At 42.7% G+C, this 15,471-nt stretch overlaps 1 protein-coding gene across 11 annotated transcripts in view; it reads right to left on the reverse strand.

Moving 5' to 3' along the window:
* FHOD3 (formin homology 2 domain containing 3) overlaps nucleotides 1–15,471 on the reverse strand; it is a 490,075-nt gene that overhangs the window by 411,453 nt on the left and 63,151 nt on the right. For all 11 annotated transcript variants that reach the window (XM_032245416.1, XM_032245415.1, XM_032245410.1 and 8 more), the window contains exon 3: nucleotides 7,856–7,920. In XM_032245416.1, coding sequence (XP_032101307.1) covers nucleotides 7,856–7,920 — 65 coding nt within the window. The remainder of the gene's footprint in view (nucleotides 1–7,855; nucleotides 7,921–15,471) is intronic.

Genomic DNA, 15,471 nt, shown 5'->3' on the forward strand with positions numbered 1-15,471 from the left:
GAAGGAGGAGAGGGGGGAAGAGGGTACGGCTGGACAGGGGGAGGATCGGATGGGGGGGGGGAGGGGTGGGGGGGGGAAAGTGGGAGGGAGGGGGATGGATGGATGGATGGATGGATGGATGACTGAAGTATTGACTGGAAACCCTGGCTCTATCCTTTGCCCCAACAATTTCTCTACATCCTTGTAAGATAGTGACTCTTCCTGCCCACACACCCACACACCAGTTACTGGGATTACAGATAAGTCATGTTACTTCTGGGAACAATTAATAGGATCTGTTTCCTTTTTTCAATTAGGCTAAATAATGAACAGAACCTTTTAACTTTTTCTTCTTAGTTATTCTGTTGCTATTACTCCAGTATATGGGCTTGAGATGACAGCACTTGTAACGATTCTCCAATGCCTTTCTTTCCTCCTTTAAAGAAAAGCTTGAACTGGTAGCAGACTTGCTAAACTATGAATGCTTTCTATCTGTTTTTTTTCTGAGTTAAAATACTTCCCATCAGGTACTTCTAACACAACAGAAATGTTGAGATGTGAAAAATACATTGACATGCACCCACTCCTTAAAGAACCTGCTTCGGCAACACATTTTTGAACCATCCATCCTCCTTTTCAACTCCCACACCCTCTGGAAATCAACAATTCTAGAAATAAGACAAAGCATTTGGTTTCCTGACATAAATTTTGACTGTCCAGTGCCAAAAATAAAGTCTCTTCATGGGGACAGCCATAAGCACTCAGAGCCCGTCACTAGAGCTCACATCGCTCCCCAGAAGCAGACCAGATCAGTGAGAGGAAGGTATCTATACAGACACTCTAGTCAAAACCACCCAAAACCAGGGTGGTTTCCCTATCAGAAGTTGTTTTCTGCATATAAGTGATGGTTGGCTGGATAGGAACTTTGGAGTCTAACTGCCAGCACGTGATTTAAATTTGTCAGGTAACACCTGCTACAGGCATCTGTATCAATGGGACTTCATTCTCCATTATCAGTTTTGTTTGCCAAAGTTTCATATTCCTTGGTAAGTGACCAACCAGGATATAAACAATTACATGAACAGTGCAGAATAAACACACTGCTAATAGCTCTAAGGCAATGCTCCAATTCCATTATCCAACACCTCAAGATCCTTAGAGATGAAAGGTAACAAAGTCCTAAAGAAGCAATTCATAATTTAAGTAAAATTGGGAGAAGGCCAAATACAAATATGAAATGAAGCTAACATAAGAGACACTGAGATATACACTTTCTTTCCTGTGATTCAATTCATATTGTTCCCATCCATTTTCCTTCTCTTGGTGCCTCATGGTTCCCAGAGCTAACCTGAGCTTCCAGCCCTATCTGGAAGGTTCCATGCTACCTCCCTCTCTCAAGTGTGTGTCTCCTCTTTATTCAACCCCTGTATTTCTGTTTGCATGTCTATAGATGGCAAAGCCACTCTTTAAATTCATTCTTTAGTTGTTCTTTCCATCTTGGTGAGAAATCAATCCGGACCTATATATCATATGAATATAACATTTGTATGGAAAGACATGTGACAGAACTGAATGGCTCCCAGCATTTAAAGACTAGACTTGGCTGGGCACAGTGGCTCATGCCTGTAATCCCAGCACTTTCAGAGGTCGAGATGGGTGGATCACCTGAGGTCAGGAGTTTGAGACCAGCCTGACCAACATGGTGAAACCTCGTCTCTACTAGAAATACAAAAAATTAGCCAGGCATGGTAGTATGCAACTATAGTTCCAGCTACTTGGGAGGCTGAAGCAGGAGAATCTCTGGAACCCAGAAGGCAGAGGTTGTAGTGAGCCGAAATCATACCATTGCACTCCATCATAGGCGACGAGAGTGAAACTTCCGTCTCAAAAAAAAAAAAAAAAAAAAAAGACTACCTGACAGCATGTTTTATATCCTTCCCATATCTCTTCTCTCATATATATATATATATATATATATATATTTATATATATATATTTATATATATTTATATATATATTTTTTTTTTTTTGCAGTGGCGAGCGGGGGCGGTGGGGGTTGGGGTGGGGCAAGGGGGAGAGACAGAGATTGGACACACCTGTCAATTCAGTCTGATGGAAGGCCCCTTGGAGGCAGCTACCCACACAGAGCGCAGAGGCTGACAGGCTGACCTGCCTAAGAAATCTCCCTCAGCCCAGACCTAAGGGCCTTCTAGACACATGCACACTCCATGGGGTCTGCCTCCTGGGAACTGTGACAGATTAATGGGAAACAGATGATGGGAGGTACTTATTTGATTAATCCACAGAGCTTGTTTTTACCTAGAAAACAGAACCACACAGGCAGAAACAGGTCGCAGACTTCGGGTGTAAAAGAGAGGAGGTTTTTAATTTCTTTTAAAGGACCAAGCACTGGGAGTCTCCTTCTGCAAGGGGAGACTCGGTGTCAAACCCATCCTCTGCTGAGGCTGCAATTGGCCACTCAGGAGCCTTTTCAGGAAGACAAAACTCTCTGGAAGAATGAAAGATGGTTTCCAGAGTCTCTGGAAAATCAGAGGATCTTAGCATCGAAGAGCAGAAATAGGAAGTATGATGACACAATGCACCTGATGCCACCAAGGATGAGCACCACCAGGACACTGTGAGCTTGGCTATCATGATGTCCAGAGACAGGGCAAGGAGGGTGGACCACCTGCAGCTCCAAACCAAAGCTGCATGGTAGAGGTGGAACAGAAGCAGAAGCAGCCTCTTGTGGAATTCAGGACAGAGCCAGCCAGAAGCCCAGGTCCAGGGCCTGGAGTCAATGAAGGCAGGGCAGGTGGGCTAAGAGGAGAAAGAATGACCGGGGGAGAGGGAGTAGGGTTGTCTCCCACTCAGGAAACAGCCAGCTTTACTTCCTTTCTGCAGCATACAGTGGATATGTGGAGTCCTGCCACAGAGTAGATCACAGAGGACAAGCTGCATCTCTGTGAATCCTACAGCAAGCACCCAGAGGGGCCAGGTGCCCAAGCACACACACGTCACCGTCCAAGCCTTGTGTCTCTCAGCATACAGTGCTCCGTGCACCCCATCTTTATTAGCTAGCACAGAAACAGCACCTGGGTGCTGTCAGGCCAAGAGTGTCAAAAAGGCCATTTGCAATTTCCCACAGGAAACCTCTAGTTTTTATGGAAATTCCAAACTGACACAGAGCCAAGAAGCAGTAAGGACCACAGGGGAATGTAGCTAATTTTCCAAAGGCCACCCGGGGCAAGTGAAATGTCAGAAAAGGAAGTTAGAGGGGGGCCTGCCGGCAGGCCAGGAGAACTCAGCCACCAGAAACAAGCTCAAATTGATTACAGGGAAAGACACCCAGAGGTGGGGGGAAAGTAGTACCCAGCCTGGTCAGAACACTCAGTGAGGTAGGAGAGGAGCCATGCTCAGATTCACAGTCTAAAGAAGAAAGGCAGAACCTGGAAAGGGACTGGGAAGAAAGGAGAGGAGGCAGGGGTTGGAGGCCATGAATTACAGCTCCATTCCCCACCCTTCAAATACAGAAGCCCAGGAACCCCTATACTGCTATAGGAGGCTCAGGCACTGGACAAAACCTGCACCTCACCTGAGCTGCCACCTCCTGCCACACATATGTATACCACCTCCATCACCATCAGTGGAAGCAAGTACCAATGCAGGATCCTTCCCCATTCAGACTGCACACAGCCTCAGGACCTTGCTCAACACAGAGCCCCAGGGAGCCAACGCCCCTAAATCAGCTGGCTATGAGATGAATTCCCTTCGTTACATTTGCACTAGAAGGTTCTTCCTGAGGAAATGCTCCACTGTTTATAATTCATCTCTTTGCTATAACACTATAATGCAAAGCACATGGCTACATGATAGGGCCTGCAAGAGAAAAATGCTTTGCAAATTATACATTGATGGTTTGTTCTATTGATGTTTCTGTTGCTGGAAACTGGCATTAATGGATGAAATGGCCTTCTCTCCTATCATTTTCTCGCCTTTAAAAGTTGCCTTTGTCCCTGTGACTTGACCATCTGAGTAATTAGATGCATCTCATGCAGAGGTCAGTCGCTTTAGCCCCCTTGGCAGCCTCTGCCTGACTCATCTGTCCCTCACAGGAAGAACTCATCATCTCATATGATTCTCAAACCCTCTAAAGACCCTTTGTGCCAGGGTTCTTTCACAGCTGAAAGCGTAAATGACATTTTTGGATCTTCACCCAAATTTTACACTTTTGTTTAACTCAGTGTTGGACACTAGAAAGTACAGGCCTCCTGGAACCCAGAGAATCAGTCACCAGGGTTTTACTTTCTTAATGGGAACATAGAATCTGCTTCAGAAAATTGAAGCCCTGAGGTTTTTGGCCAAACAAAATGCCTTTAAAGCCAACCCGTAAAAAACACTCACATACTAACTTTAGGAGCCTAATGATTTCAAACCTTTTTTTTTTAATCCTAGATTCCATTCCTCACCCCACAATTCTTTAGTTCCTTTCTCTTCAGGATGAGATTTAGTTATCTGAGCCAGTTGGCCCTCTGAACATTTTTCTGGGGTCTGGAAATAGGATCACTTTTCAGGAACCAAAAAATTATTTTCTCTAGCTAACTTCACAAAATGCAGACTCCTCATGTCTATCATGCATTTTTAAATTCATATCTGTAAGTGTATGCCCACTATATGACCATCAAAATTTTCATTTCTTTGAAAGATCAAAGCTAGATTAAGAAGGCAAGTGCTGCAGCATTGGCTGAAATATCAATTGGTCATACCAAAAAATGTATGAACAAATAAAAATCACATGGAGATGAGCACTGAGGTACGAAGCTTGAGGCCTCTCTATATCAAAATCTCATTCCAACCTCCTGCCAAATGCTTCAGAACCACTGCACTATCAGAAAAGACCTGTTTCAGCTGCTGGCTGTAACCATCAAAGCAGAGCCCCTGTGGCCTTCATTTTTCATGAGGGTTGCCCAGCTGCTAAGTATAAAGGCTCACCACACTCTCCTCCCAATGGGTGCCGGGTTCCAAAGTGAACACTGAAGACTTCCAAAGGCATGTCACCTCCAAATGATTAACATGCAGTCCTGGATTCTAAACATTCCTAAACTTAATAAAAACAGGAATGAAGGAGAAGAAAATGTAAGGTGAAGAAAGCATTATTTTTGAGACATTTCTTTGATAACGTTTCAGGCCCAGGAGACAAAATTGGTCCTGGATCCTCCCAGTCCAATCACGGGTGGAAGGAAAGCCTTCAGGGGAGCTGCATGTGGTACTTGGCTGAGAGGCAGCCACTGTGCCCCATGCTTGCAGTGTTAATATTTCACCTATTTGCTATACGGTAAAGAGTAAATAACCTTGAGAAGAAACAAGAACTAAAACAACTGACGTGAAAAAGGCTTATTTTCTCCTTGCCATATTTCCCATTGTCATTTTGACTCAAAATTGTTCCAGATATTGTTTTCTTTATCCCTAAGAAATCTCATCTAACACTGCCATTCAGAGAGGGAAGGAAGATGTCACAATAGGGGAAGGTACTTCGTAAACATGATGCACACATCCCATTTTCTATACATAACCAAAGGATCATACTTAGTGCTATTATAATAAATCTACTCCAGATCTTGCTAATAATAGAAAATTGAATGGAAAAAAAAGGCTTTTAATTCAAAGGAAAAACTTTTCCTTTTTGAGGTGCTGCTGTTAGTTTACAGAGCCAAATCATCTCATCTGACATAATCAGGCCTGAGGAAATTAATGGTAAAGCTGATTAAAGCAGAAAATCCTTTTGAAAACAATACGTAAAAAAATACATAAACATAAACAAGACCTTAAAACATTTTGAACTCGCAGCTATTATGGCAAAACATGCCGGTCTACCTGTGATGAGGCACAAATGATTCTCTGAATAAGGATCTACTCATTGGAATTCCATGTAGACCTTTTACAAATCACTCCAGTAACATGGTCTGATTTCTAGTTTCAGTTTCTTTGAGGTTCAGCAGAACTGAAGATGCTTATGAAGAGCAGAATCCTCTTCTATTTTTACAATATTCCCCTCACCTTTTATAGTTATCATAACCTATTTACATTGACAGAAATGCTTTTGTAGTGATGAATTTTGAGTCTTTTCCAAAATATTCAGTGAACTTTCAAAGAAGCAGTGACCTTTAAGTAGTCATATTTAATTTGGTTATGAAATATTTGGTACTATTTCATTAAATTACATAATTCTGATAACCAGTGCAATTGGCATAAGGAGGTTTGTGAGTGAGCACACTGACTCCATAAGCCCCCAAGTCAACCCCTAGAGCAGGGAGCATGTGTGACCTAGTTGAGTCCGGGCTTGAGAGGCTGTCAGTGCTCAGTATGCCACAGGATAAGATGTCACACCTCTTACATCTATCACATGGAACTATAGGATATAGAAGTCAAGTCAATAACACAGAAGCTGTTTTTTAAAAATCCTGTACCTGAAATATTTGAGTACCTGAAATACTGCAAAGGAACGAGTTTCCTTAAAAGGAGTTCGCTCATTTGGATTTTGACCAAGCTCATTTTCATGTAAGTCTGCTTTTACCACCTTACTATTCCTAGGAAAAGCCAATTCATCTTCATGTCCCAAATCTCTAGCGGTTATCAGCTGTGTTTCAATATTTAACTTCAACATGTTCAGTACATGTTATATACCAGGATTTGTTCTAGAACTGGAATGAGGGTAAGGAGGAAGTTTATCCAAAGTCGTCTCACAGACCTTTCCTTTAGATTGATATAATTTATGCATTTGAAATCACTGGGAAAATATGAAGCAGGTAATAAAAAAAAGCCACCGATGAAATGTAAGTGCCTATATACATTGTATAGTTACTCAGCACTACAAGCAGTTGAGAAGCAGAACAGTCAATGTTGGCTGGAGGTCCTGCAGATCTTACTTTGTTTCCAACAAGATTTCCAATCCTCCTGACACTCTGACCTTTCAGTCCCTGAAGTTTGAGTCACCTGCACAATTATTCTCTGGCTGCACAGGTTATTACACAAGACACTTGCAACCTCACCTCCCTCCACACCAAATGAAGTGAAATCATGTGGATTTCCCTTCATGCCCAGCTGCTCCCCCTCCCCATACCTGGGTGAAGGGGGGACCAGAAATAATTTCCCTCACTCCACCCATGAATACCTTTCAGGTGCAGACTAGGACTCAACAGGATGATTTATGCTTTTCTGATTAGAAGATTAAATGAAGACCACATCGTATATTAAACAAAAGCAAAATTACTAAGATACAAAAAACTTCTAGACATGAAATGAAATTTAGTTCCTTTTTCTTTCCTTTTTATGACATATTCTTGCCTCAACTTGGCCCAGACCAGGAGGAAACTGGGCCTCCTACAGCAAGCCATTCTGAACCACAGGTAGTTTGTTTGCTTAAGAGCATCTTGCCCTGTATCCTACCGCATGTGCCCTCACCCTGTGCTGACCTGAGATTTCCCTTTTAGTCACCTGATAACAGTCTAGAGCCCCAGACTCCACTTTCCCACAGGCACGCCTCACAGAGCCACCAGGAGGCACATGAAGATCAGGTCAATGCACTAGAGGCTCACATTGGCACAGTCCCAGGAAGAACCTCATCTCCCCCAGCACTGCCAAAAGGAACCTCACCAGCAAGCTGTCTTACCTCACGCTCCAGTCACTAATGAAACAGCAGAGGAAGCTGGAATGAAACAGACCTTCAAAAATCATTGCTGAAAATTGTTTCACCAAAACCATAAGAACCCATGATAGGGCTAGCACAAACAGATAGCATAACAGTGAATCTTTATTTTATTCCCATAAGTTGCGTTTTTTGTCATGCCTTTAGTCCCTGAGAGCAGGTGTCACTCACCGATGCAGGCATGGACCCTCACCGACAGCTGCGTCCTTAGGATGATGCTGTGCTTCTTGCCCCGCCTAATGAGATAGGAGACAAAACAGGGGCATCAGAGGAGTCAGCAGAGACACCTCACGTGCTGTCAATCCACGTGAAGGTTCTGACACACCCACCTGAGAGGAGATCCACAGAAGCAGGGACCCATACTGAACAAGAATCTATCCTGAAGTAATGTTGACATCACAGGTCTTTCACAAAAATAAAATAAAGAAGTCTGACTTTGTTGGATTGGCACATGCATCTGATTGCCAAGCTCCATCGACTCATTCCATCCACAGTCTGCACATAGCCGTGCTTGACCATGTTGGGAAAATTTTAAAATCTGTGTCCATGAAGTGAAATTTCTGGAATGTAACAACACAAATCTGCTTGATCATTCTCATGGCTATTTTTACCTTTTTTTGGGAGGGGCAGATATAGGAAAAGGGAACACATGATAGGGTCATCAGAACTGCTTTACTGTGTATCAGTTCAAGCCTGTGTTAGCTTTTCTTTCATACTCTTATGGGAAAATGGGAATCTACACAAGGTTTTCAGACTACTTATGATCAGAAATGCCAATTTACACCACACCCTGTCTCACCTCCACTTCCTTCTCACTGCATCTCTCATGAGGAAGAAAAAGGGCAGACTTCCCCAGTTCCACTCCTACTAGAGTCCATCCTGCTTTATGCAGAGAGGAACGCCACAGAGCGGTTGGTAGAAGGAGATAAAGGGGAGAAAACGTGAGTCTTGGCTACCTGACAGGAACAAAGGCTTCGAGGTTTAGAGAAAAGGGGAAGGCAATGAACAAAGGAAAAGCAGAGCCAGCCAAGGGCATGGCAGCAGGTAGCATGGCAGGGCTCTCGGGAGTGGGATTCCCTGTCCATCCTCACCTCTCCCCACCAGGGCTTAATGTATAACAGAATCTGGCAGTGCTTTCCTGCCTCCTGGTGTGTGGTTGTGTTAGACAGAAGGAAACACAGATCTCACCAAGGTGCACTACTAACGCTGTGATTATGAATTCACAGTAATGACTACATCAATCAATCACATTTTTTATTCTTACGACCAGGTAAGAGACAGAAGTATGGTTTAAACAATGGTTTGTTGATTCTGATATGGGTTGGTTGTGTCTCCACCCAAACATCATCTTGAATTGTAGTTCCCACAATCCCTATGAGTCACAGAAGGTAATTGAATCAGGGGGCGTTCTCATGATAGTGAATAAGTCTCATGAAAGCTGATGGTTTGATAAAGGGCAGTTCCCCTGCACACACTCTCTTGCCTGCTACCATGTAAGAAGTGCCTTTGCTCTTCCTTCACTTCCTGTCATAATTGTGAGACCTCCCCAGCCATGAGGAACTGTGAGTCCATTAAACCTCTTTTTCTTTATGTCTTTATTAGCAGCATGAGAACAGACTAATATAGGTTCTTTAAAAGAAAAAAGGAAACCCAGCTGCATAATTGCAAAGGTAACCTCCAGCTGGGCAGCTGCTTCAGGTAGAGAATCTGCACTCAGAGTCCCCTCAAAATTCAATGAGCCCTTCCATTTTCCTTTGTTTTACATTTTTATATGCAAGTTATTATTAGTCTCAATATGCTTGCAGCCAACACACAATGCCTACAAAAGACAAGTTCAAGATTCCTATAAACACAGATTTCTGCAAAACCTTATTTTTCACAAAAAAGACTCTCAGTCTCAGAAATCCTGACATGAATACTCCTTCAAGTCTTCCCACCAGACCAGAAGAAAGTTTTGATTTAAATGCACCAGATTGAATTATAGACAGCTTTTTGTTTGACTTGCCAAGAAAGGTGTTCTGGGGTAGGGGGACAGCAGCTGGGAGCAGAAAATCAGTGAACTCCTGCCGGGAGCCAGGCTCTAACTATTAGAAACAGTAAATCCTTGTCTTCCAATCTCAAGGATTTTCTGTAATTCACATTACCAGCAGTTATAAGTCAATGGTAAATGTCAAATAAATAGCAGACAAAGGACGTGCTGTAGATGCCCAGAGAGAGAAAAAGCATGAGCTGGCCAGGGAAGACATTTCAGAATGCCCCAAGTTCTGGAGAATTTCAGAAAGGGCCCATTGGTAGCCCCTTCTTATATCTTCAAACAACTGCAAAGTTGCACTTTGAAAAGTTTGTTTCCCTACAGAATTCTCTAGACCCACAGTGAGCATGTAGGGTGGTCACTCTGGGATTCCAGGCCCCTCAGTGAAAACTATGACTGCCAAGATACAGACACAGCAAGCCCACCATCCTGGAAGCATCATCTCTTCCAAGTGCTGAGAAACCAGGCAATTGGTTTGCTAAGCTAAACCCTAATGGAATTTAAGAGAGCATAGAAGAAAATAAGGCCTATTTTTTAGAAGTTTAATCACTTACAATTTCTCCACTTCAATATTCTACCTCCTACCTTATCTGCTGGTCTACACAAAATCCTACAAATGAAGAAACCTGCATGGAACTGGGAGCCAAGGATGGTGGAAGCAGGCTGAGGTGGGGAGGAGGCCCCAGATCCCAAGTTCAGAGAAAAGGAGGGGACTGGCTAAGGAAGAGGCAAGCGGGTGAAGAGTGTGACCAGATTCAATCAGGTCCACAGCAGGGTATCTGCGACCTTTCGCCCTCCCCCACACCTGCTTCCACCCATCTCTGATGTAGGTACTACATCTGTGTCCATTTTGCAGATGAGGAAAACAAAGCTTGTAGAAATGACGTAACTTGCATACATGGCTAGTGGAAACAGATGCAGGACTGAAAGCACAGAATCTGATTCCACGGTTGCTTGCACCATCCTGCCTTTTGCTGCACCACTGCTTCACTGTATAACCTTCTCTAAGGATTGCAAAGGAAAAAAAGAGTCCCTAGTTTTTTAGGGAACTGGTATAACCTTACTACTGAAACCTAACCAAAAAGGTACACTGAAAATCTAAGATGCAAACATCTAAGAAAATCTTGGGAAATCAAATTATGCAATATGTAAAAATAATACAACAGGATCACATAATACTCATCCTAAGAGTTCAAGAATTATGGAGAGTCCAGTATAATAGTTTTACATACATATATATATATAACATGTCTATTATAACATATATGTTATATATACATAGATATGTAATTCTTCTTGACTTCTTAGGAAAAACCTTATTTGGTCTTGTTGTATTTTCACATATTGCTTGCTCGCTCTCTCTCTCTACACACACACACACACACACGTATGTGTGTGTGTTTTATATATATATATATATATATGTAAAACTATTATACCGGACTACCAAATGTAAAGGGACCTTATGGTGGATATACATATGTGTGTGTGTATGTTTAAATAAAACAAAAAACATCCACCATAAGGCCCCTTTAAATTTGGTAGCTTCCCTCCACCACTATATTTTCTAATTAGATAAAACTGACATATTGGAGAAAGATTCATTTTTATGTATTTCTTTTACATATGGCCATTTCCCTGCTACCACTGATTCTACAAATCTTTTTGCTAAGTCCTTTGGCTCATGTTAAGAAATAATCATATCTGTTTAAAGATAATCATTTTATCCCTGCCTTTCTACCTTTTTCTTTTTCCATGGCTAAAATTTTCAAGGGAAAATTAAAGAATCATAGGTACACTCCCTTCCCCACCATGGGACACTATGTCAGTTTGGGTTCAGAAATAATCATAGTTGTTAACATTTATGAAATGCTTATCATGTGCCAGAAGAAGTTCTAAGTACTTTATACAGATTTAGTCTTCACAAAATTTCTATGAGGTAGTGATATAGACTTTGTGTCCCCACCCAAATCTTATCCTGACTTGTAATCCCCAGGTGTGAGGGACGGACCTGGTGGGAAGTGATTGGATCGGGGGGTGGTTTCCTCCATGCTGTTCTTGTGATAGTGAGTGAGTTCTCACAAGATCTGATGGTTTTATAAGGGGCTCTTCCCACTTTGCTTTCTCACCCACTCTCACCTGCCACTATATAAGATGTGCCTTTGCTTCTCCTTCACATTCTGCCATGACTGCAAGTTTCCTGAGGCCTCCCCAGCCATGCAGAACTGCGAGTCAATTAAACCTCTTTTCTTTAAAAATTACCCAGTCTCAGGTATGTCTTTGTAGCAGTGTGAAAATGGACAAATACAGGTAGATAACATTATTGCCATTCCAAAGATAAGGAAATCAGGGCCCAGAAAAGTGAAGCAATGGAGATGAAGTCACATAGATAGAAAGTGACAGAGCTCAGACTCAACCCAAGCAGTCTGACCCTAAAATCAGTGGCCCTATCACCTCCACAGAGCTGCCCCCAGATGCGTGCTCCTCTCATTCACTCCTTCATTTCACTGGTGCCAATATCCTGGAGAAAACGATGCTAAGGTGCTTACAGTGAATTCACACTGACTACCTCTCATGATCTGTATCTTCAGACTATTATTATTTTCTGAACCCCTACATACATATAAGATGTATTCTGTGAGATACACAAAGTACATGGAGCTTTAAGACAGGAATATAGAAACCCTACCTGCATTCCCAGCCAGCTAGCCTGCCCTGCAGATTTCAGATTTGCTAGTCCCCCACAATTGCACGAGCCAATTTCTTAAAAATAAATCTCTCTAGACAGATAGATTACATAGATAGATGATAGACAGACAGACAGATAGATAGCGTATTGGTCTATTTTCACACTATTCTAAAGAACTGCCTGAGACTGGCTAATTTATAAGGAAAGAGATTTAATTGACTCACAGTTCCACATGGCTGGGAAGGCCTCAGGAAATTTACAATCATAGTGGAAGGTAAAGGGAAAGAAGCACCTTCTTCACAAGGTGGCCAGAGAGAAAGAAAGCTGGCGGGGGAGGCGGTGGGGAACTGCCAAACACTTTTAAAGCATCAGATCTCATGAGAATTCACTCACTATCATGAGAACAGCATGGGGGAAACTGCCCCCATGATTCAATCACCTCCCACCAGGCCCCTCCCTCCACATGTGGAGATTACAATTTGAGACAAGGTTTGGCTGGGGACACAGAGCCAAACCGTCTCAGATATCTTCTTGGTTCTGTGTCTCTGGAGAACCCTAACCAATAAAACTTTGATATCTGCCTTCTGAGAGATTCCACATTCCAAAGATAAAAATCAGTGAGAGGCTGTCAGTATGTATTCACTGTAAGCACCTTAGCCATCCTTCTCTCCGTCATACCAGCATTCTGGGTTAGTTTTGCAGCTGCTACGCCTTTTGAGTCTGTGTTTTTTAGCAAGATGAAGTGGAATGCACCAAGTACCCAGAATCCAGTGACCCAGAAGGCAAGGAGGCTCAGCTGGACCTTAATCTCCCCAGGGAGACTCAGATTCCTTTCCTATCAGCACAGCCACTGCCAGGGAAACATCACCAGCTTCTGGACAGCAAAGCAGGCAGCACAACCAATGGGCTGCCCACAACCAAGGCCAGCTACCCAAAGTGCCAAAGGGACTATCTAAAATAGATGAGTAACTCAGGGAAACCCCAATCGAGACACACACACCAGGGACACGATGGTACTTCAGCTAAAAGAACTTTCTGAAACGCCCTGCCTTCTCAGAATACACAGGCTTCTCTTACAATAATATCAGTGGTCTTAGAAAAAGCCTGGTTTAACCAACTAAGACTCACAGAAACCTGTGTGTGTTTCCGTTCTGACCCTGTGCCTCAAGAGAACCTTTTTACAAGAGTAACATATAAAGCCCTCTGTGACTGTAAGAACAAGTATTTACATTATTTTACTGAGTGGTATAGAGCCAGAAGCTTGATGACTTTTTCTAGCAACGAACAGTGGAATTGATGCTCCTGAGCATTCTTCTACTTAAATTAGAAGAAATAAACTATAGTTTCAGTCAAGGATAGAAACAGATGTTTCACCAACCAGCAGAAGTAGGGACTAGGGCCCCTCAACAGTTGCCCCAGGAGTAAAAAGCTCTTACTATGCTTCCGGAGCTGAGAGGCTCAACCAGCACTCCATCTCAGGGATAAAGAGATGGAGGAGGATTTGAACCAGTCATCAGCTAGTAAAAGGATAGTGCTAGCTAAGATTAACTTGCCCAGAAGCTCAAAGTTTAAGCAAGAGAGGCAGTTGCCATTACATTAATCTCCAGGTGTGTTCTGTTCTCCCCAGCAGACTATAGAGGTAGAAAAACATCTACTCTGAAGCCAGCTGTGTGATCTTGGACAAGTTACTTAATCTCTCTGAGCTTCGGCTTTATTGTCTGTGTAAGACAATGATGTCTGCCTTTCCTGAGAGAGTGAGAATTCAATTAATCAATGCAAGTAACATGCTGTGGACATGGCTGGCATGTGGTAAATGCTGAATAACGTTAGGCAATACCCTTGTTAATGATATTACTGTTCCTTCTTTCAGCCACTTCCTTTCCCTCATTCCATTTGTCTTCATGTCTGGATATTCTCTCACGCTCTGTATGTCTCTCACTTCATTTTTGTCTGTGTCTTCTCATTCTTCCCAGTTCTCTCATCATTCCTTTCTCTCATTCCCTCTTCACCACCCATTCAAGAATTGACAATAATGATCCATTTGTTATTATTTCATGCTTGTTCCTGTTCTTCATTAAAGCTCCAGTGATGTCGCATTTTAATATTCGCAAGGGATTATACTAACATCTGTGCCTCCTGTGTGTGCAACCCTGAGTGTGTCTGCCTCTGAGGAATAAGTCATCTACTTTAACGGGAAGGTGTGCGGAGTATGAGACACACAGGGATCCAGGTGGAAGCACCCCGGGCAACATGTCCTATGACCAAAGCGTGAAGTTTGTGCAACTGGCAAAAAGGGACCTATCATAGCAGGTCACCTTTCTAGACACCTTCTCAGAGAGGCTAGTCTGGTTCTCTCATTTTCCTGTTTCCCTCACCTCTTTGCTTCAACAGGACATGAGACAGACGGAATCAACTTTCTCAGTTCACTTCTACTCAGCTAATGCCCCCTCATCACAGAAGCTGAAACTTCTCCCCGCACCCAGCCCAGCCCATCACCAGCTCACTGTTCCTCTTCCACAGTCATTCCCTGGCACGTTTCTTGTAAGCTTTAATGAAGTATAATTTAGGTGCCATAAAACTCACCTGTTTTATGGATATAATTCACTGATTACTAGTATCTTTATAGAGTTATACAGTCATTACAATCTAATTTTTTTAACTTTCTCATCAATGCAAAAAAAAAACCCAAAACCCTCAGACCCATCTGCAATCACTCCCTGTCCCCATCCTCAGCAAGAGGCAACCACCACTCTACTCTGTCTCTCTACAGACGTATCTTCTCTGGGCATCGCATACAAATGAAATTAAACAGTATGTCACCTTTTCTGTCTGGCTTCTTTCACATGGCCTAACGTCTTCAAGGTCATCAGATATCAGATATATGATTTACAAACATTTTCTGTGTTTGTAAAATGTTCTGTGGCTTGTGTTTTCACTTTATCAATTATGTCTTTTGAGGGAGCAAAAGGTTTTAATTTTGATGAAGTCCAAACTATTTTTTTCTCTTGTCACTTGTGCTTTCGTTGTCATATCTAAGACAACGAAAGTCCATGTGGCAAGAACCAT

The sequence above is a fragment of the Sapajus apella genome, unplaced genomic scaffold, assembly GCF_009761245.1.
Source record: "Sapajus apella isolate SASKATOON/1434 unplaced genomic scaffold, GSC_monkey_1.0 scaffold57, whole genome shotgun sequence".
Lineage (NCBI taxonomy): Eukaryota > Metazoa > Chordata > Mammalia > Primates > Cebidae > Sapajus > Sapajus apella.